Source organism: Neodiprion virginianus, chromosome 1, assembly GCF_021901495.1.
Source record: "Neodiprion virginianus isolate iyNeoVirg1 chromosome 1, iyNeoVirg1.1, whole genome shotgun sequence".
Taxonomy (NCBI): Eukaryota; Metazoa; Arthropoda; class Insecta; order Hymenoptera; family Diprionidae; genus Neodiprion; species Neodiprion virginianus.
The window spans coordinates 22,668,967-22,686,858 of NC_060877.1; the positions used below are offsets into that span (position 1 = coordinate 22,668,967).

The 17,892-nt window shown below is 40.0% G+C and overlaps 1 protein-coding gene across 2 annotated transcripts in view; it reads left to right on the forward strand.

The window, feature by feature from the left end:
• The first annotated feature begins 509 nt into the window (after positions 1 to 509).
• The window catches only part of LOC124301057 (protein vein), a 263,351-nt gene continuing 245,968 nt past the window's right edge, over positions 510 to 17,892 (forward strand). For both annotated transcript variants that reach the window (XM_046755743.1, XM_046755735.1), the window contains exon 1: positions 510 to 1,875. In XM_046755743.1, the coding sequence (XP_046611699.1) occupies positions 978 to 1,875 (898 nt within the window). In that variant the 5' untranslated portion in view covers positions 510 to 977. The remainder of the gene's footprint in view (positions 1,876 to 17,892) is intronic.

A 17,892-nucleotide genomic window follows, 5' to 3' on the forward strand; every position in this document is an offset into this window, starting at 1 on the left:
GTGCCTTTCACCAGAAGGAATATCAAATTTTTCCCAGACTTTTGAAAGAAAAAAAAAAAACCTCCGGAGTTTCATTTTTCGCGCCAATTATTTGCCGAAATTCGAAAATTCGAACGACAACCGAAGTCTTGGATTATCGCGAAGCGCGATTCTCGTCCCGGTGCTTCAGCAGCGAGTCACGTGGTCCGAGAGTCGAAGAGGCGAACAGGGGATAAGAGTGAGGAGAGTACAGACACGTGGATCGTGGAACTCTATCAAAATATCGAGATTGAGCTCACGATGAAGAAGACGGCAATACGGAAGATAAAAGTTAAAAATCCTAAGGTCTGTTTGGAAATTTTAACCACATACCAGTGGTACAACACGTCGTGAACGCGAGATCGATTAGATAATAATAATAACACATACGCGTATGCACTTGTAACGGAGTGCGTATAAACGTGTGTGTGTATATATATATATATACATGTATGTATGTATGTATTTATACATATGTATATATATGTATGTATATTTAACGAAGTGTGCGTGTGTGTGTAATATATTGAAGAAAAGTAAATAAATGAATGAATAAAAGTATCTATACATGTGTGTGTAAAATTTTTCGTGTACGCAATTGGATAACGAGAGTCTAGGAGTGGTGGAAACTAAAATTGTGCGATCGTGCGAGAAAGAAGGAAAAAGAGTGTGGATAAGAAGTAAAAGTGGAAGATTCGGAGGCGGAGGCGGCGGTGGAGGAGAAAGAAAGAAAGAAAATCGGGAGATAATTAGACGACGAAAAACGACCGAACTGATTCGATCATCCCCCTCCCCCTGCACCCGAAAATATATAAAACGATAAATAAATAAATAAATAAATTAAACAACAACGTCAAAGTGCCAGTAGACGGTGAAAAAATTGCCAACTTCTGGTCAAATATCGGGGGGGGAGTGAGGCGGTGAACCCCCCGGGCGAAAAAGCGAAACCAGATTGGATAATGTGGGCATTTCTCTTTTTGGCCGGTCTATTTAGCGGTTGGTGGGGCGCTCTGTCTCTCGCCGCGCCCCCAGAATCCGCCGTTGCGGCCCCTCGGACGTCATCGACGTCAGGAAATACCCTGAGAACGTTGCTGTTCCCGTTGACGGAAAGAAATTCTGAGACCGAGTCGACTCAAGGTCGGGATCACCTGGAACCGTATCGCTATAACGCGGTAAAAAGACGCTCGACGTCGCTCAGGCGACGGGAATCAAAATTTCGGTACGACAGCCTTCCGCGACTGAGATACGAGGAGGTCATCGCGAGTCACGGTAAAACACGGGACACCGACTCGGCGATCTTTCCGTTCGTCCAAGGGCCCGAATCTACGGTCGAAAGACCCCGAGTCGCGAGGGCGGCGAAGAACCGGAAGGAGAGGACGAGGACGAGGGACAATTCCCCGAGGGAACAGCGCAGGCGGGGAAGGAACAAGGAGAGAAGGGGACAGAACTGGTGCCCCGACGTCGACGTCGGGAACAGGGCGTACCTCGCACCGACCGTTTTTGAGGGTAAGGCCAGGAGCATGTCTTCGGCCAGGAAACCCGAGTCCAACTACGCGGTGACCTTTGAGGTCAAGCGGGTATACAAGAGTCAGAGCGGCTTTCAGCCGTTGGTGAAAAACGACAGTGTGAGATTGCATTTCCGGGATAAAACTCCCGGGAAGTCCACCTTGTGCGAAAAAAGTGGAATCGACGGAGTGAGTGCTCCGGGTGTTGTACGGGCAAATATCAAAAGGGGCAAAGTGTATCTAGTTTTTGTTAGCCGCGTCGGACCGAGGAACTTCACTATCCTAGGCGAACCGATTATTCGTAGCAAAAAGAACGCCCAGGCGGTTCAAGCCGTCGTTCGACCAGACTATGGTGAGTAAAAATTTAGTTGGCAGTCAAACGTGTCAAACTTTTTGGAGATGGAATAATGCAGCGAGGAAAGGGTTTATTTGACGTTAACGAACGTGTGCTTCGATGTGACGAAATTAAGGTTTCGTTGTCGTTACCAAATTTTAGTCGAGCCGCGTGTGATTTGTTAACTCTTGACAATCGTTATTTGGTTGAACTGAAATTTGACGATAATAACAGAACGTTTCTTTCGCCAAATTCAAATATACGTTTGTTAATTAACGGTAAATAAACTCCTTTCTACGCGTGCAGCTCACTTTTATCCTCATAATTCTGTAAAAGTATCGGGAATTCAAGGTGTTTTACATAATTTTAATTATGCACTGGACTTCGTTATCTTATGAGCTAATTCTGGCTGCTAGCTTCAGCCTCGTCGTACTCACTTTACACCCGTTAAATTTTCTCCGACATTTTTCACCCCCGACTTTCACCTTCGCGAAAAACTCTCTTCGCTTAGCGTGAAATTGAATATCATTCAGCATTCCCCGCATATTTTTTTTCACGTACGAAAATTTAACACAATCGATCATTCGCAACTTTACCTCGTAATGTATCCGTCGTGTATTTCTTCGCACGTGGTGAATATATCAGGCAATAAACTCTCTCCTGAAAAACCGAAGTCGCTGTTATTTTTTTACCAATTTTTTTTCGTTGAAGTATTCACTCTGGATTCGTACTCGTTGAACTACTAATGGATCTTTCGTACCAACGTGTCTTAGAAAAGAGCCATCCCTTTGGTAATTTTTGAAAAAATTCCAAGAATATGTCGTCTCGTTAATTCAGATAATTGGAGGCCTGTTTTTTATTTAATAGTTTTTGATACAGAAATGTCAACGTCACGTGAACGAAGAGTATAAAAACTGTCAAATTAAAAATCTGACGAACGTGAAACTAAAAAAAGAACAATCATCCAAACGCGCAATACGATGTAAACCAATTTTTTTTTTCTTTTTGTCACAGAAGCGTATTATATTCCCGGAATAAATTAAAAAAAAATTACCCTGGCGAGAGACGCTTAAAATTTGAACACAAAACTGAAATTTGTTCAATTGTTGTTTGAAACAAACGTTTGAGGGAATGGGTGATTTTTCTAAAAAATCCTAAATATCGTTCTCAGTTACGCGAAAGGTATAAAAATTTGACGTAATCTATAACGAATTAGCGATATGGTAAAAGAATCGAGCATGGAAGCGGCAGCAGGTTGAAGAGAGCCGGGCGTGTATAAATATATACGGTCATATATCGGGCCGTAGGTGCGTTGATCTGGTGCAAAGCAGCTTCCAGTTGGTGACTAAGCCTTGCAGTGCAGTCTGCAGGGGGGGTCGAGACGTCAATTATAAGGCCTTAATCGGAAACTCGTTGTTACTTCTGCAGTTAGCTTATACATACGTGCCCGGGTACATGAGAGCCGAGTACACGAGTATACTTGTTGCTTGTCTACCAGCCGAAGTACGACTCGCCTTTGGCTACCGTACCGCGACTATTGGTGTAGGTATTGCTTTCTACTCATACTCGGTATGGCCATCGATGAGCCTCCGCACTCCGGAGCAAGTCGCTTGCCCCGTGCAATCGGATTGTCTTTACTTAAAAGTAGGTTGTAGTTAAAAAGTCTCGTTCTTCTCTCGGGGGCTCTTGCGAGATACTCTTACTGTTGGAGAACACGCGATGAGATAGGTGGAAATTTGAGTTTCGAAAATATCGTTCAACCCGAGGGGCTGCTCACTTGGGAAATCATTGAACCATTTTACAAAAAATCAAATAGGCAATCGCTAGGAATCGCTGGAAACCCTGCGAGTCGCACGATTCCTCGTTTTCTTATGATTTTTCCAAGTATACAGGAAATCGTAGAGAATCGCCAAGAAATCACGAAATTTTCGGAATCACTGGGAATCGCTAATCCCCTCTTCGTGCGAACAAGCCTTTGTCCAACGCTTATGCATAAATATATATATTCTACGAGCAAGCTTTTTTTCAACGTTTATCGTGAATTTTTTATATACATATATGTATGAATTAAATAATATTCTATATTTATAACTTCTCATTTTCAATCTAGAAATCGGTGATTCTTGAAATTTAGGAATCATTCGTAACGTTAGAAGTCAGGAAAAATCACATGAAATCGCGAGTAATCTCATTGATTCAGGCCTTACGAAAATCGCAATCGAAATCACAAGAAATCGATTCCTTTCGGAAATCGATGAACCACGGAATAAGCGAGTGAGCAGCCCCTCGGTTCAACCTCTCGTCCCCAACAATTAGCAACTGTTACCTCGGTGTTTGTCTCTTTTGAAATTAAGAAAGCTCTTTCTGAGACGGACAATTTTTTATGATATGGAATTTCATCGATTAATGCGTCACATTTGTGTGATTGAAGTTAGTAGCGTTGCTCTCGCGATGCATGTTTGAGACAAATTTTTGCTTCGCAACATTTGATTTTTTTTTAACTTTAGTCAACCATACTGAACCAAATATGCCAATATGCTTCGAAAGCCAACTGATTGAAAGTCATTTTAAAATTGCAAAACGATGAATTTCACCAGTGTTATGTAAGATAAGAATAAATAACTATAACAGATTGTTCAAATGACGTGAATTCGTTACTCGGAATCGATTTTTTTTTTCATATTAATTGGAGACTGAGGAAAATTGGACAATATTTATTCGCATGTCTAAACATATTTAACAACGTGTAACTAGAAAACGACTGAATTATTTGCATAGTCATTTGGCAGCCACTTATATCATAACGATTCAAAAAAGTTCGTTAGATTGAAAGGAATTTCATTCGAGTGCCATTCTATTTATCCAAGAAAGTCACGACAATTTCAGCTTAGAAACTTTTTAGTCGGAATGATTCACGTTTTTACCGATATGAAACGAGTGAATTACATTCCGAAGAATTGCGCAGAATTTCTGAGCACGCACCGAACCGACGGTGAGAGAGAATTGGTATTCACTCCATTATTCATAATCCTTGGTACCCGTGTATTAAAGTATCGAAATGTGACAAAAACGTTCGAGTTTCCGGCAAGAGATGAGCAACTGTGACAGCCTCCTATACAATACATTGAATTTTATTAATTTCGCTGTAATTAAAGTTTACCAATTTCCAAATACGAATGCTGAATAAAATTTGGCAAGATTTATACGTCGCGAACTGTTAGAACCTGAGGTGAATTTCTCTCTTACCGAAGTTTCGCGGCGAATGTTAAATTAACCGTTCCGTCGACGTTCATTTATAGAGATGCGTTGCCGGCGATCGAGCGATAGAAGCAATCACACCGATATTCCAAATTTCGGAAACAAATTGCTGTTCTGTGTGCTTTGGTCTGATTGGCTTGCGTCATCGGTCTATTGCGGTTCCGTCAAATTACTAGGAAAATTAATTGGTACCAATTAATATTTGCGGAACGAATATACCGCGCACTTTTGCATGTTCACGTTTCACAAAACTCAAGACATTTCTTTCGAGCAGGGAAAAGTTGGGTAATTTTTAAAATAAGACCGGAGTTTTGCGTCTGTCGAAGAGATAAATTCGATCTTGTACAAATTAGTATCGATGTTGAAAAAAAAAAAAAAAAAATTGCACTTGAAGTTTCGGTTCGTGGCAAAACTTCATACATTCTGTATAAACGTTACTTGGTGCCAAATTTTATTTCGTTTTTTATTCTTACGTAAAAAATTGACGTCAATCAGCGTCATTAATCATTCCTTGACAAATTACTGAAAAAATCTTATTTTCAGGATGGAAAAGTACGGGAATTTTAGATTCCAAAAAGCGTACGAAGCCTGAAATAAAAACTGTGGGTACTGAATTTCCCGGACGCGTATTCAACGTTACGAATTTTTCATAGACTTTCATTTATTCATCCTTTCGTTCGATCTTCTCCTCTTCTCTTCTTTTTTCCTCACAATCGAGCCCTTTTCTCCCGCGAGGTCGTCGCGCTCTGCGGAAGGTGAAGAGTTACAGAATGGGGTGAGAAAACTGGCTCTAACTCCACCCCGGGGATGAGAAAAGAAGCATACAAGCCTGCGATAACGGCGTAGGAAAATCAAATTTGCCTCTTTCGAGAAGAGCTTTGCCGACTGTCCAGAAGAAGGCGGAAAATTGCCTGCGGAGCCGGGGAACCGCCCGTTTCAATTAAACGGGACTGACCCAATTAGCTAAGTCTCTTCATCAAACGGAACGGTAACATAAATAACGCAGCGTTCGAGCTTCAGAGCTGGTATTGGAATCGTTGAACCTCGTTACGTTCAAAATCCCGTGGAGGAAAATTCGTCGGAAAAAAAAAGACTGGGCATCTTAGCTTATAGGTGGTTGAAAATCTTTTAGGTCAGGAAAGACCATTCGAGTAAATTGTTAGATACTTTGATTGGTTGATATTCCGAACAGATTCTCATCACAACCAACGATGATGATAAAGATTATACCAGTTGTAAGGAAAACGATAAACAGAAGGATAAATTTCGCCGTACGTTCGACGAGATGGAAAAGTGTAGGTTACCTGAATTGAGAGAAAGAAATGCAGTCAGGTCAAAGTTGAACGATACATTCATATTTGCAAATTGCATCAAGTAACTTTCAAATGTACAAACAAATATTCGTAATTGAATTCTGAAGTACATTTTATTTCATGTGTAATTAATAATAATCAAACGAATTCAGAACTACCTGCCGACCTGTATTCAATAATTCTATGTATCGTTGAAAGGAAATGATGAACGAGTGAGAAAAACGTGATTTGTAAAAGTTTTATGAAGACTCTTTTTCGTACCAAGCGAAATACGGATCAGATTTTAATCGGATTACCTCGCTTATTCAAAAATTCAGGAGGCTGAAGTTAGTAACGTTAACGTAACGGAACTTCGGGAAGAAAAATCATCATTGCGGAATTTTATAACGACTTTCTAGCAGTTGGATTTTAAAAATATCAGTACTTTTTTTTTCAAATACGGTCGACTAAATTTCAGCCAATGGTGAAGCTGCGAAGTAACGATTAAAGTAACGTTACTAATTTCAACCTCGTGATTATCCAGCAGCGTGGTGGGCTTTCCTAGATTGATGAATGAATTTTCCGAATTGGCAACATTGCGATCCTTTTATACACGGTACGTTGCTGTACGTAACTACTGTACTATACAACGTAGACCTCGAAAAGAATGATTCGCTCATCGCGGCTCTCGTTGGTCTCAACGATCTGATTAATCGTGTCTATTATCGAGCCTAACGAGAGATTAACAATAAACAATAGCGGACGAATTGCGAAAGGTGGCGCCTAACGACTCTGATATCCTGTCGAATTCAGCCGTATGGATTACGTGTACGGGAGCTTTTACGTAATGAATTGGGAGGCACGTATGGAGGTATTATACATACGCACCGCAGACGATATTGCAGGCACGCAAAGCCACAGACTGGATAATAGCAACGGCATTTAAACTCTACACATGTACGTACATCGCGCGATAAATACCGCGACAAGGGATAAAGTAAACAGGGGGAAAAAGTGCCGTTAAAATCGCGACAATCGCCGTGTTTTAAACAACGATCGCGGCGTCATTATCCTGGCGCAGTTCAAAATTTGTGACAACGCATTGCGGTAGAAATAACGATAAACTATGATTATGAAATACTTACGTTTGAGCGGTCTGATCCCGAATATCATTTTAATCGTATAATTTCATCGGATTAAAATTGTTTTCGGTTTAAAATTGTATCGCTAATTTTTTTTTTTTGCCTCTAATAGTTTTAACATTTTCTGGTTGGTAATTCGTTTACGACGTTGATTATTTTTAGCTTTAATCCTGATCGTAAACTTTTGCACTGGTCAATTTGTGTTTCTAACTTAAGATATGAAGATTTCGATTGAAACAAGGTTTTTGAATGGCTTTCATGTATTTTAAAAACTCAGGTCAGATGTATCAGATATACGGTGAATTCGATTATGTTCGTAATTGCTCGTTCATGTGGATATTCGCACATTCGAAATCAGACTATTCGTGTAGTGTTCCGTTTCATAAATTTTTTTATTACATAAAACGGATGTCATTGCCTGCGTACAGAAGAGAATTAACGTATTCGGAATATTGGTAAAAGCTGTAATTGTTCTATAAAAGCACAATTTTTTAGTTGCGAGGATTTATTAAATTTAGCAAATATGGAGATAAAATATGTGGAAAGAAATATTTTTTTGAAGAAAGAAAATGTCATGTGATTCTTGAAAAAACCATAAAAACATTAACTTGGATTAACGATTGGAACAACACTTTTTTTAACGATATCTGTTCTACTGAATTTTTCTAGTTACTATAACAAATGAAATTTGTCCGAGTGTGATCAAGTGAATGATTTCAGCAATACATGACAAAATAAGAAAATTCCGATTCGTCCGGTTCCTGATAAATTATTAAGTCTATGAACCTATGAGAACAAAAAGTTAGCAAAATAAAATTCCAACGTCCACTTGCAAAAATCGCGTGGAAAAAGTGCATGTCAAGGTCAAGCCAATAATTGGCGAGGTCCAACTTGTGTTTGGCTAAAAATGTATTTTGCTCGATTTTTCGTCGTTGGTTAGACGGGGTCCGGTTTTGGGTCGAGGAGGATTCCCTCCGACGTCTTGGGATCGGCGGGCAGGAAGGACGTCCAGGAGCCGCAGGCCAGGTTCGTAATCGCGACAGGTAGACCGGCAAACTCCGATCTGTAACCGATATAACCTGTCCCCGAGCGAATTATTCATTTCCACCGGAGTAATTACTTTCCGATAAAACTCCGGGGCGGGTTGCGGTCTGGGAGATATCTTTTTTCATCTTCATTTTATTTTAGGATATAAAAAAAAAAAGAAAGAGCGTCAGGATCTCCTTCTTTGCTCCTTTTTTTTTACCGTTCCTCTAATCCAAGGACCCTGCGATCACTTTGCCCCGGGTAGAGAGTATTTGAACAAGGCGAGTTGAATCGTCGATAACGATTTTTTACTTCTTGTTTGAATTCTATTCATCAAACGCGACGAGCGGATACCTGAATTATTGAGAAGGTGTGCCGAGTGACAGGCGGGGGCCGAGTTGAAGTTCCGAAAGTGCCTGATTACCAATTATTTTTCGGCGAAACTTGAAGTGAAGAAATGTAACGTTTACGAAACAACAAAGTTTCGAATGGACGGAAACCCGACGACTCAAAGTTCCGAAACGAAAGATTCCGAATATTCAAGTTGCGACAGATCAAAGTTCCCAAAAGTAAAGTTCCGATAGATCTAAATTTCGGAACATAAAGTTTCGACAAAGCAAGATTCCGAAAATTAAACATACTCACACAGTGTGGTTCACTCAAAAAGTGAGTGTGAAAAATCAGAAAAACCAAAAATCACAATGACCGAATGTAATAATATCGAACATCCAAAACAAAGAAAGATGCAAGCGACGAGAGGCGCTGGTGTAGTTGCGGGGAGTGGATGGTTTTGGAGGATAAAAGTCCTTTCATTAACACGCAGAAGAAAAGTACCGGAGATACGCGTAGTGAATCGAAAAAACACAAGACACATCTTTTTTTGCCTACTAATTCAAAATCCCCCCTGAAGTTTAAATATTTGAAAAATAAAGGGTTCAACTCCTGAGGGTAAAAACCATGCGCATGCGATCGTCCGTGTTAACAATGAAAATGGAAAAGTTGCGCAAAATTGTGTGGAATGGAATTGAATAAATCATTCCATTCCAAAGTGTGGTTCAATTTTTTGCTACGCTATCCTATCTTTCATAGAATAGTCGAACCGAACCACCTGTACGTGAAATTTGTCTCCCAGATCCTGATGAACTCGTCTTCTCTTCTTTTTCTCTCATTCTATTAACACCGCTTTTCCATCACGTCACTAGTGTCCGTAAATTATTCCGTAAATTAACTTTGCTACGATTGTTTCACGATTTTTGTACCTGAAAAAATGTAGGCAGCAATCCGTTTCCGTTACTGAATCGAACTTTTGCTCAAAAGTGACCTATGCATTCAGTTTTCAAAGAATGTCAATGGTTTGAAAAATCGATTATTGTTTCATCCCGCCCGATGATTTATTGATTGTAATTCGCTATCTGGTCTTCTGAGGATTTCAATACGCAGCTTTAGAGCCTCGTCTGTAGCGATTCCGGAAGAACGAAACATCCGCGAAACAGTCTCTGTGGATGAAATAACACTCCGCGAATCCTGCGACCCAACCTTGACATCTTCACCATAGTAAAACCATAGATTGACGCTACTGTAACTAATCGCGAAGGTAGCTTTTTTTTTTTTTTTTTTAGCTTCAGTTTTCCAATACCAGCTGCATTCCGGAGTCGTAAATTTCACCTTGTCCACTAGAATCAAGGTTTAAACGAGATCCATAATCACGGCTCGTTGAAGCCTGTATGATATTAATTTTCCTGGGCTTGCGAGTTCCGGTTATAAATTATCAGCGCAATCTGCAGTTGATTGCGGAATAATATTGTAAGTAAGAAAAATTATCCGGGTAAATCCTCCCTCTCTTCAACTCTCCCCCTCTCTCTGTCTCTCATCCGTGTATATCCGCAGTGGTTTGTTAGTCCAGTCTCATTAAAAACTCGACAAAAAGTTTGAAACTCATCCTTGGGTAAAAAAAAAGAAAAAAAAAAAAGTCCCCTGCAGCTTGTCAATAACATGTGTTTCCCCCCGTACACGCCTGCCTACCTTTCCTACGGCCCGCCACTCTCTACCACTCACTATGTGCAGCGCTTTTTATCCCTCGAGGGGAATGAATAAGTTTAAAGGATTCTAAATTGCATATCGACTGCTAAAACTGCACAACGTTTTGCAATTTATTTCGCTAGGGGGTTACGGAGTAGGGGCGAAATTGCTATTCGCATTTGGCAGTCGTTCATCTATTTTCACTGGTTTTCAACTGATATATATGTATATAAATATACGTACTCGTATGTATAAACATTCGTTTTGTATGCTCCGTAGGATAAACAAATCAACTTGTTCAGGCTTCATTCGCGTGCGATTGCGGGCAAAATAGTTTTGAAAAATGCCAATTTATGCTAGAGGCAAGTGATACCATAAAAAAAAAGAGCCATGTAACGATAAGTAATATCTTTTTTAGAGACGCATTAATAAATATGTACCGAGCGAGCTCCTTGATACGGGATCTTAAGCATTCTCTGTAATAGTTGAGCATTGCTATGTTTTTGAAAGTTGAGGCCAAGATTTATCATCCCTTATCTTTTGCCTCGCGACTTTGCCACCGATACAATAAAAGGCTTACGCTATGAAAAAGTACAACTTCACACCAGAAAGGTAAATATCCACTAAAAACTCCATAGCGATACTTTTATTTAACATTTTACAAATTCATCGATCTACCATAATTGGAGAGACTTTTATAAGTACCTTCGATAAAAATATATTATTGTTGAAATTTAAAAAAGCTTGGAAACTTCGGTTGCGGGTAAATCAAATTAGAAATTTACCGGCAAAGAAGTTTCGTCGCCATTACAATTAAACTTTGTATTTCAGGAGTCACCTAACCTTGAAACAAGCTTCTCGAGATTTTTTCAAATTTGTCAGTTACCTCCCAAAACCAATTAGATTTGATACTGCAGAATTGGAGAATCTTATCCTTAATTCTGAGTAATCCTACACTGAGAGAAATTTTTAGTCCAGGTTACCGCTCAGTAATTAACTATTTTCATTTTTTACCACAATCAAAAATATAATTCTAGGTACGAAATGAAAATTAGTTTTGTCGCTGTTACCAGAAAGTCTAGTATCCGTTACTATTCTTTCTCATTACGATCACTGTTACTAGATTTTCTTGTAACTGTTGCGAAAATTTAATGCTCGTGCAACGATAAATTGACGTTAAAGCCTTGTTTAACTAAAAAAATAGAATAAACCTCACAAACTGATTTCGCGTTGCAATTACCAAAAAAGGATCGACAATATCGCAAAATGTTTACGCGTACCTCGTTTTTCGTAATTCCAACAATGTTCAAACAGTTTTTTTAACGATATCTGTTTTACTGAATTTTTTTAGTTACTGTAACAAATGAAATTTTTCTCAGCGTAATCATTCATGATCAACACACCAATTAAGCCTGAACAATTCAACGCCACACGTGTCACAATTTCTATTTCACTATTATTGTGGGCTACGTGTGCATGCGTCTTAAAATATTCCAACAGTTCCTTACCCCGGGTATAAACTTTGCACGCGGATTTAGATGACACACGGAGACTTCCAAGGAGATTTCTAGTTAGTTAGCCGAATGCAGTTAATTGTAAACTTGGCAATTTCCTACCAGCGACTTGGCAGTAATAATAATTATGCAAAATAATATAGTTTCCGATCTCTTCACTAGCTCTCATTTGCATGTATACGGAATTACGAGCTCATTGTCGTAGATGTGTGCAAACATCCTCGGGGCTTCCAGAGCGCTGCGCCTCGACTTCCATCCGCCGCCTTACGACAGTTCCGCTGATTAACCGACGCATTAATTACATATTATTCAAACTCCGGCGCTACTCGAATACGCTAATTGTAAAGTCGCGTACCCCGTGACGCAGATCTGATATCTCGAGGCACGCGAGCCGGTCTATTTTCAAACACAAACCCCTCTGCTGCTGTACAAACGTTCGCCCTATTATTTATTGCCTATACAACTGTGTCCGTCTCGATCGTAATTTATCATTTAAGGTTCGTATCTGCATCTACAATGTTATACGCTTATAAAATACCCCGGGAAACACCCACGCGGTATCGTATAAACTATACATGTATATGTATATTATACCTACGTTTGCGAAGGACCGTTGATTCCCGATATCCTTCGGTCACTTTTTAACTACCACCTGTTATAAACAGCCTGTAACGTGTTCCACTTGCCAATATATATCCTCGTGCAACGATATTCGACGTTCCGAAACGCTTAATTTTTTTTTTTTTCATGTTTTTTTCTGGTTCTAGATTCGAGTATTTTAAATCATGCTGAAAGGACAGGATAGCGCGAAAGCTCCAATAATTAGGACTTCTTTTTTTTTCGTAACAACCATTCCTGCAATCTTATTGCATTTCGTATACAAGCGAATTAGAAGAAATAATGTTCAAATTAATTAACGTCAACTTCGTTTTGAAATCATTTTTTTTTTTTTTTTTTTTTCACAAATCAGCATCGTTTGTTCAATTTAAAATTCATGCAAATACCATCAACTGGAATTTGGACAGTTTATTTTTTCGCATTTGTAAATCCGATAGCTGTGAAATTATATCAAACTTTTATGAGGAAAAGTGTTACACGTGTGCAAGGAGCTTTTTAAAGATCACAAATTTCTAACGTTATTTGCAATGCATACGACAGACAATGGATGGTATACTTGTTTTACAAAACTTGATTCACGGTCAAAACTTCGTGTCAATGAGAAAGTTTGAGTTCTCGTAACGTTTTCCGTCGAGAATATTTTTTCGATAAATCGAAGAAGATACACAGAAAAAACTTCCCATCAAATATGCATTTTTGTTTTCGCAATAATATAGCTCTCTATTTTTCAACGAACTGACTGTAATCAATATAAAAATCTTCACGGCAAAATATAAGACTTACGGTTTATCGTTCTTCTATCACAGTTGAGCATTATTCTGATCAATAAATGTTTCGAGTCCACTTCCTGCGCAACTTGTAATAAGAGAACTGATTAAGTTTTTGAAAAAATTCCTATCTCCCGGTGCCTCGCCATGAAAGACTTTCGGATAAACGGAACCAATTAGCGTTTCGTCACTTCGTTTTGCCGCGCAGCAGCGTGCCGCTGATAAATTTGGTCCAGTCTTAACCCGTCGCAAATATTTCCTCGGAAGCGCCCATAGCCTCCTAATTAGTAGCGAGTGCCGTCGTTGCATCCACCCGTGGAATAATTTCTCAACCGAATCCAAACGCCTTTGAGGGCCCGTATTTGCTTAGCTCGCTTTGTACACCGTTCAAATTCGGCCCGAAGCACTCCGCTTGACGCGACCTACAAAAGATCTTATTGTCAGCGCGATCTAAGCGGATAATTCCGTTCTAAGCCGATAAAAAATTTTAACAATCAAGTTATCCTTTGCTTCCGCATTAATTTTGAAAAGGTACTTTTGCGCTCGTTTTTGGTGCGAGTTGGAAAAATTCATTTTCATTCAGTTCAAATAGAAACCATTCGGACGAGTGTCGAGTTCAAAATGTCATCGAAACGATGAAATTCTCTTCTCGTGAATGAATTTTTACGCGATCTCACGACTTTCGTCAAAAGCGAAGAAAGAGAGTGAGAGAGTCGCGTGTCAGGATGAGAAATTAGCCGAGTTGAACAGTGTCCAAGTATCAAGGGGCTAAATGCCGAAAAGTAAATCTCGCAGGATGCTCTTCACCATCTGTCAGAGACTAAGAACGGGTCATATTTCCAGTCTTGGCGAGGCTTTGCCGCTGCGACCGTACAACGTCCATGCACTTGACAAAAATATATATTCTCTCCTCCTTTCTTCCCTTCTTTCGCCCCGATCTCGCGCCCACTTTTCTTTCACTTTTTACCCATCCCGCAGGCTTATATACCTGCTTCCTCCCTCGCATTAACAATTATTCCCCCGACTCGTCCTTCAGCCCAACGCAGCGCGTTCAATTCCACTCGTCAACACTTCACTAAAGTGTATTAAAGTCAAGGGGTGAACGTCTCGGTTCGAGTCACTTGGCACCCAGGAAGCTGCGGTAAACGGCATTTTCTTTAAATACTTCCGAGCCAGGGCATCCAGACTTTCGAGAGAGAATAACATTCGACTCGTTGAATCATTTATACTACTTTCCCAGGTAAGGGAATTATTTAAATTAGTCGGATCGTTAGGTATGCAAGCATATGTAGGGAGGGACAGGTGTAAACGATTACTTAATTACGCGTATAATTTGGTTTCAACATCCATATCGACGATACCACCTCACACACCGCCATATCGTTCGCTAGGCCGGTTATAGACTCTAGAATATTTATTTAAGGTGCATGAATTTTCATCAAGTCGATACATATTTGATATTCCGGTCACGAGACAATTAATTATTCACTTCGGTCGGTGATACTTTGTTCTCTGTGTGTATAATTCACTTCGTATTACAGTGATCGATTGTACAACGTTCATTGTTGAAAAATTCAGTGCCGGCAATAATCGTCTCCTTACAGATATGTTCGTGTAATAAGATTCGCCTATCAAATATTCATGAATTTTTACCAAAACTTTACGTCCATCGCCCACAATTAAGGAGACTGGCTCCAGCTAAGTTCCGAAAAGTATGAAAATTATCAGATTTCGTCCAACGAGCGGGATGTTCAGCCCTTATTTTCAAAATCGATGACCCGAAGAGGGCATTGAAAATAATAAAAATATGTACGAAACACCGTGTCCTCGATCGATTTTTATTAATATGAGATATCGTTCCTGATTCAAATCAATTCTCGTATCTATCTTTCCAACGCGGTTTCAATACGATTTTTTCACTATATTTCGCAATAAATTTCGCTTGCCAATTGTCTACAGATGCTACTCGGAACTAAGAATTCCGCTAGTGTAGCGATTAGATCCAGCATTTCTCATTGATTAGCTTCAAATTCACTTGTATATTGCTTTCGCTATCGACAGCTGTTCTTCTTTCTCAACAAAACCGTAAAAATACGTTGCGATTTCACGACCAAAGCTAACGAAAATTCATAATCATCGACAATGCCGAAGGGTAACGAGGGATTTCCTTGATCCGAGGCTGCAGCCTCGGCCTCGGCCTTACGAACAAGCGTCTCGCAGTCTAGCACAGCGTTGTCTGAGAACTTGCCGCAAGTCTCATCGGTTAGTCACAACAGGCTCGAGTTATTGCTGCCGGTCTGGCTAAGCTATCTCTTGCCTTTCGCTTAATTCCTCCAATTCGCGGCAAAAAAGTAACGAGCTTCTCAGTTGGCCGGAGGAGGAGAGAGGGGATCGTAGAGAGAGAGGGAGACGTCGAATTGGCGGAAGCTCGAGAGCGAGAGAGAATCCCGAGCGTCGAGGGAAAAGATGAGGGGCGGTGGTGGTAAGGGATCGGGGGGCGGGGGAGGGGGAGGAAGAAGAAGAGCAAAAAAGGGGGGCCGAGAAGAAGAGCCGAGGAACGCAACGCCCGGGAGTTGGCGTCTGGCTTTGATGCCGCTGCACGCATGTACGCGAGAAGGACGGAGGCGTCCGGCTAGTCAAAACAATAACTATATTACCAACGGAGATAGAGTCGTCGCCGTCGGTCTGTCTGCGCCGGCCTCAAGTCTCCTTCAATTAGCCGTAATGCGTCGCCGACGCGCGACTCGCGCTGACCGCAATCAACCGAAAGGCGACGGGAACGACGGACGCCGACGGCGACGGAGGTCAGGAATGTCGCCTGCGCAAACGGTCACTGTCCCTGACCAAAGACGAGTCGAGACGCGTCTGCGCCACGCGTCGCCGATCATATTTACGATCTATAATTCGATTCGTCGGATTTCTTACAATTGGTGAGGCAGTTTTATCAACCGTCGGTTGATACCGTTACGTTAGGTCGTTGCGACGAGGCTCGGATGGGGAAGTCCTGTTGCTGAGAGAAATTTTTTGTTCCGGCTACCGCTCGGTCCTTGACTATTTTCATTTTTTACCACAATCGAAAAATGTAGTTCTAGGTAGAAAGTGAAAATTAGTTTTCTAGCTGTTACCGAAAAGTCTAGTATCCGTTGCTATTCTTTCTCGTTGCGATCGCTGTTGCTAGATTTTCTTGTAACTTTTGCAAAATTTAATGCTTGTGCAACAATAAATTGATCTTAAACCCTTATTTAACTAAAAAAGTAGAGCAAACCGAACAAACTGATTTTGCGTTGCAATTACCAAAAAATGATCGACGATAGCGCGAAATGGTTACGCGTACCTCGTTTTTCGTAATTCCAACAATATTCAAACAGTTTTTTTAACGATATCTGTTTTACTGAATTTTTTTAGTTACTGTAACAAATGAAATTTTTCTCAGTGTGGTATTGATGATTGCACCGGTCGACAGAAACTTTTTTATTATTGTGCATGGGTTGAGTTCGTTATTTTTTTATTTTTCATGTATCGAAACAATGGAAACGAGGTGGAAAAACAGTTTTCCCCGTACTTTTCATCGCCATGAAAAGGGAAAAGTCTGTCAGTCTGTCAGACAAACTTCCGCGATGACCTCGAAAACGGTCGAGCGAATGAAATGAAAAAGTTTTAAAAGAAAAAGTGAGTAAAAAAAAAATAACCGAAAACAAAAAAACATACATTTTAAAAAAAAATTTTGTCAAATTAATATGAACGGGAAAAAACATCATCGCTTGTTTGGAAAAAGTATATGTTTGTCGGTAAAACATTGAAAATCGACTTATTTCAGGATGGAAGCGGAAGTTCAAATTAAAAGGAACGTCACAATTTTTCATGCTCATTATAGGTTAAGTGATACTAAACAGAGGAAAATTACTATTGGTCGAAAAAGTTTGATTTTGCAGCTAGTAGAATTAACTAAAAAGGTAGAGTAAACCGAACAAACTGATTTTGCGTTGGAATTACCAAAAAAAGGATCGACAATAGCGCAAAATGGTTAGGCGTACGTCGTTTTTCGTAATCCCAACAATGTTCAAACAGTTTTTTTGACGATACCTGTTTTACTGAATTTTTCTAGTTACTGTAACAAATGAAATATTTCTCAGTGTACGCACCCCGAAGGGATCCTCACCGAGTTTCGGTTAAGATGATGCTATCAGTTAGTCTTTACCGACCGAGTGAAATAGCACTTATTTTTACTGTCACCTACGGTTACGCATCACTGATGCAAAAAAAGATAAAGATCACGCCATTTCACATGCAATGACGAGGATAAATGTATAAAAACTTTTTTTACTTACTAGGATAACGCTAGGAAATTTATTCTTGCAATAATTGAATTAAGAATTGAATTACAGGAATACATTTCCTG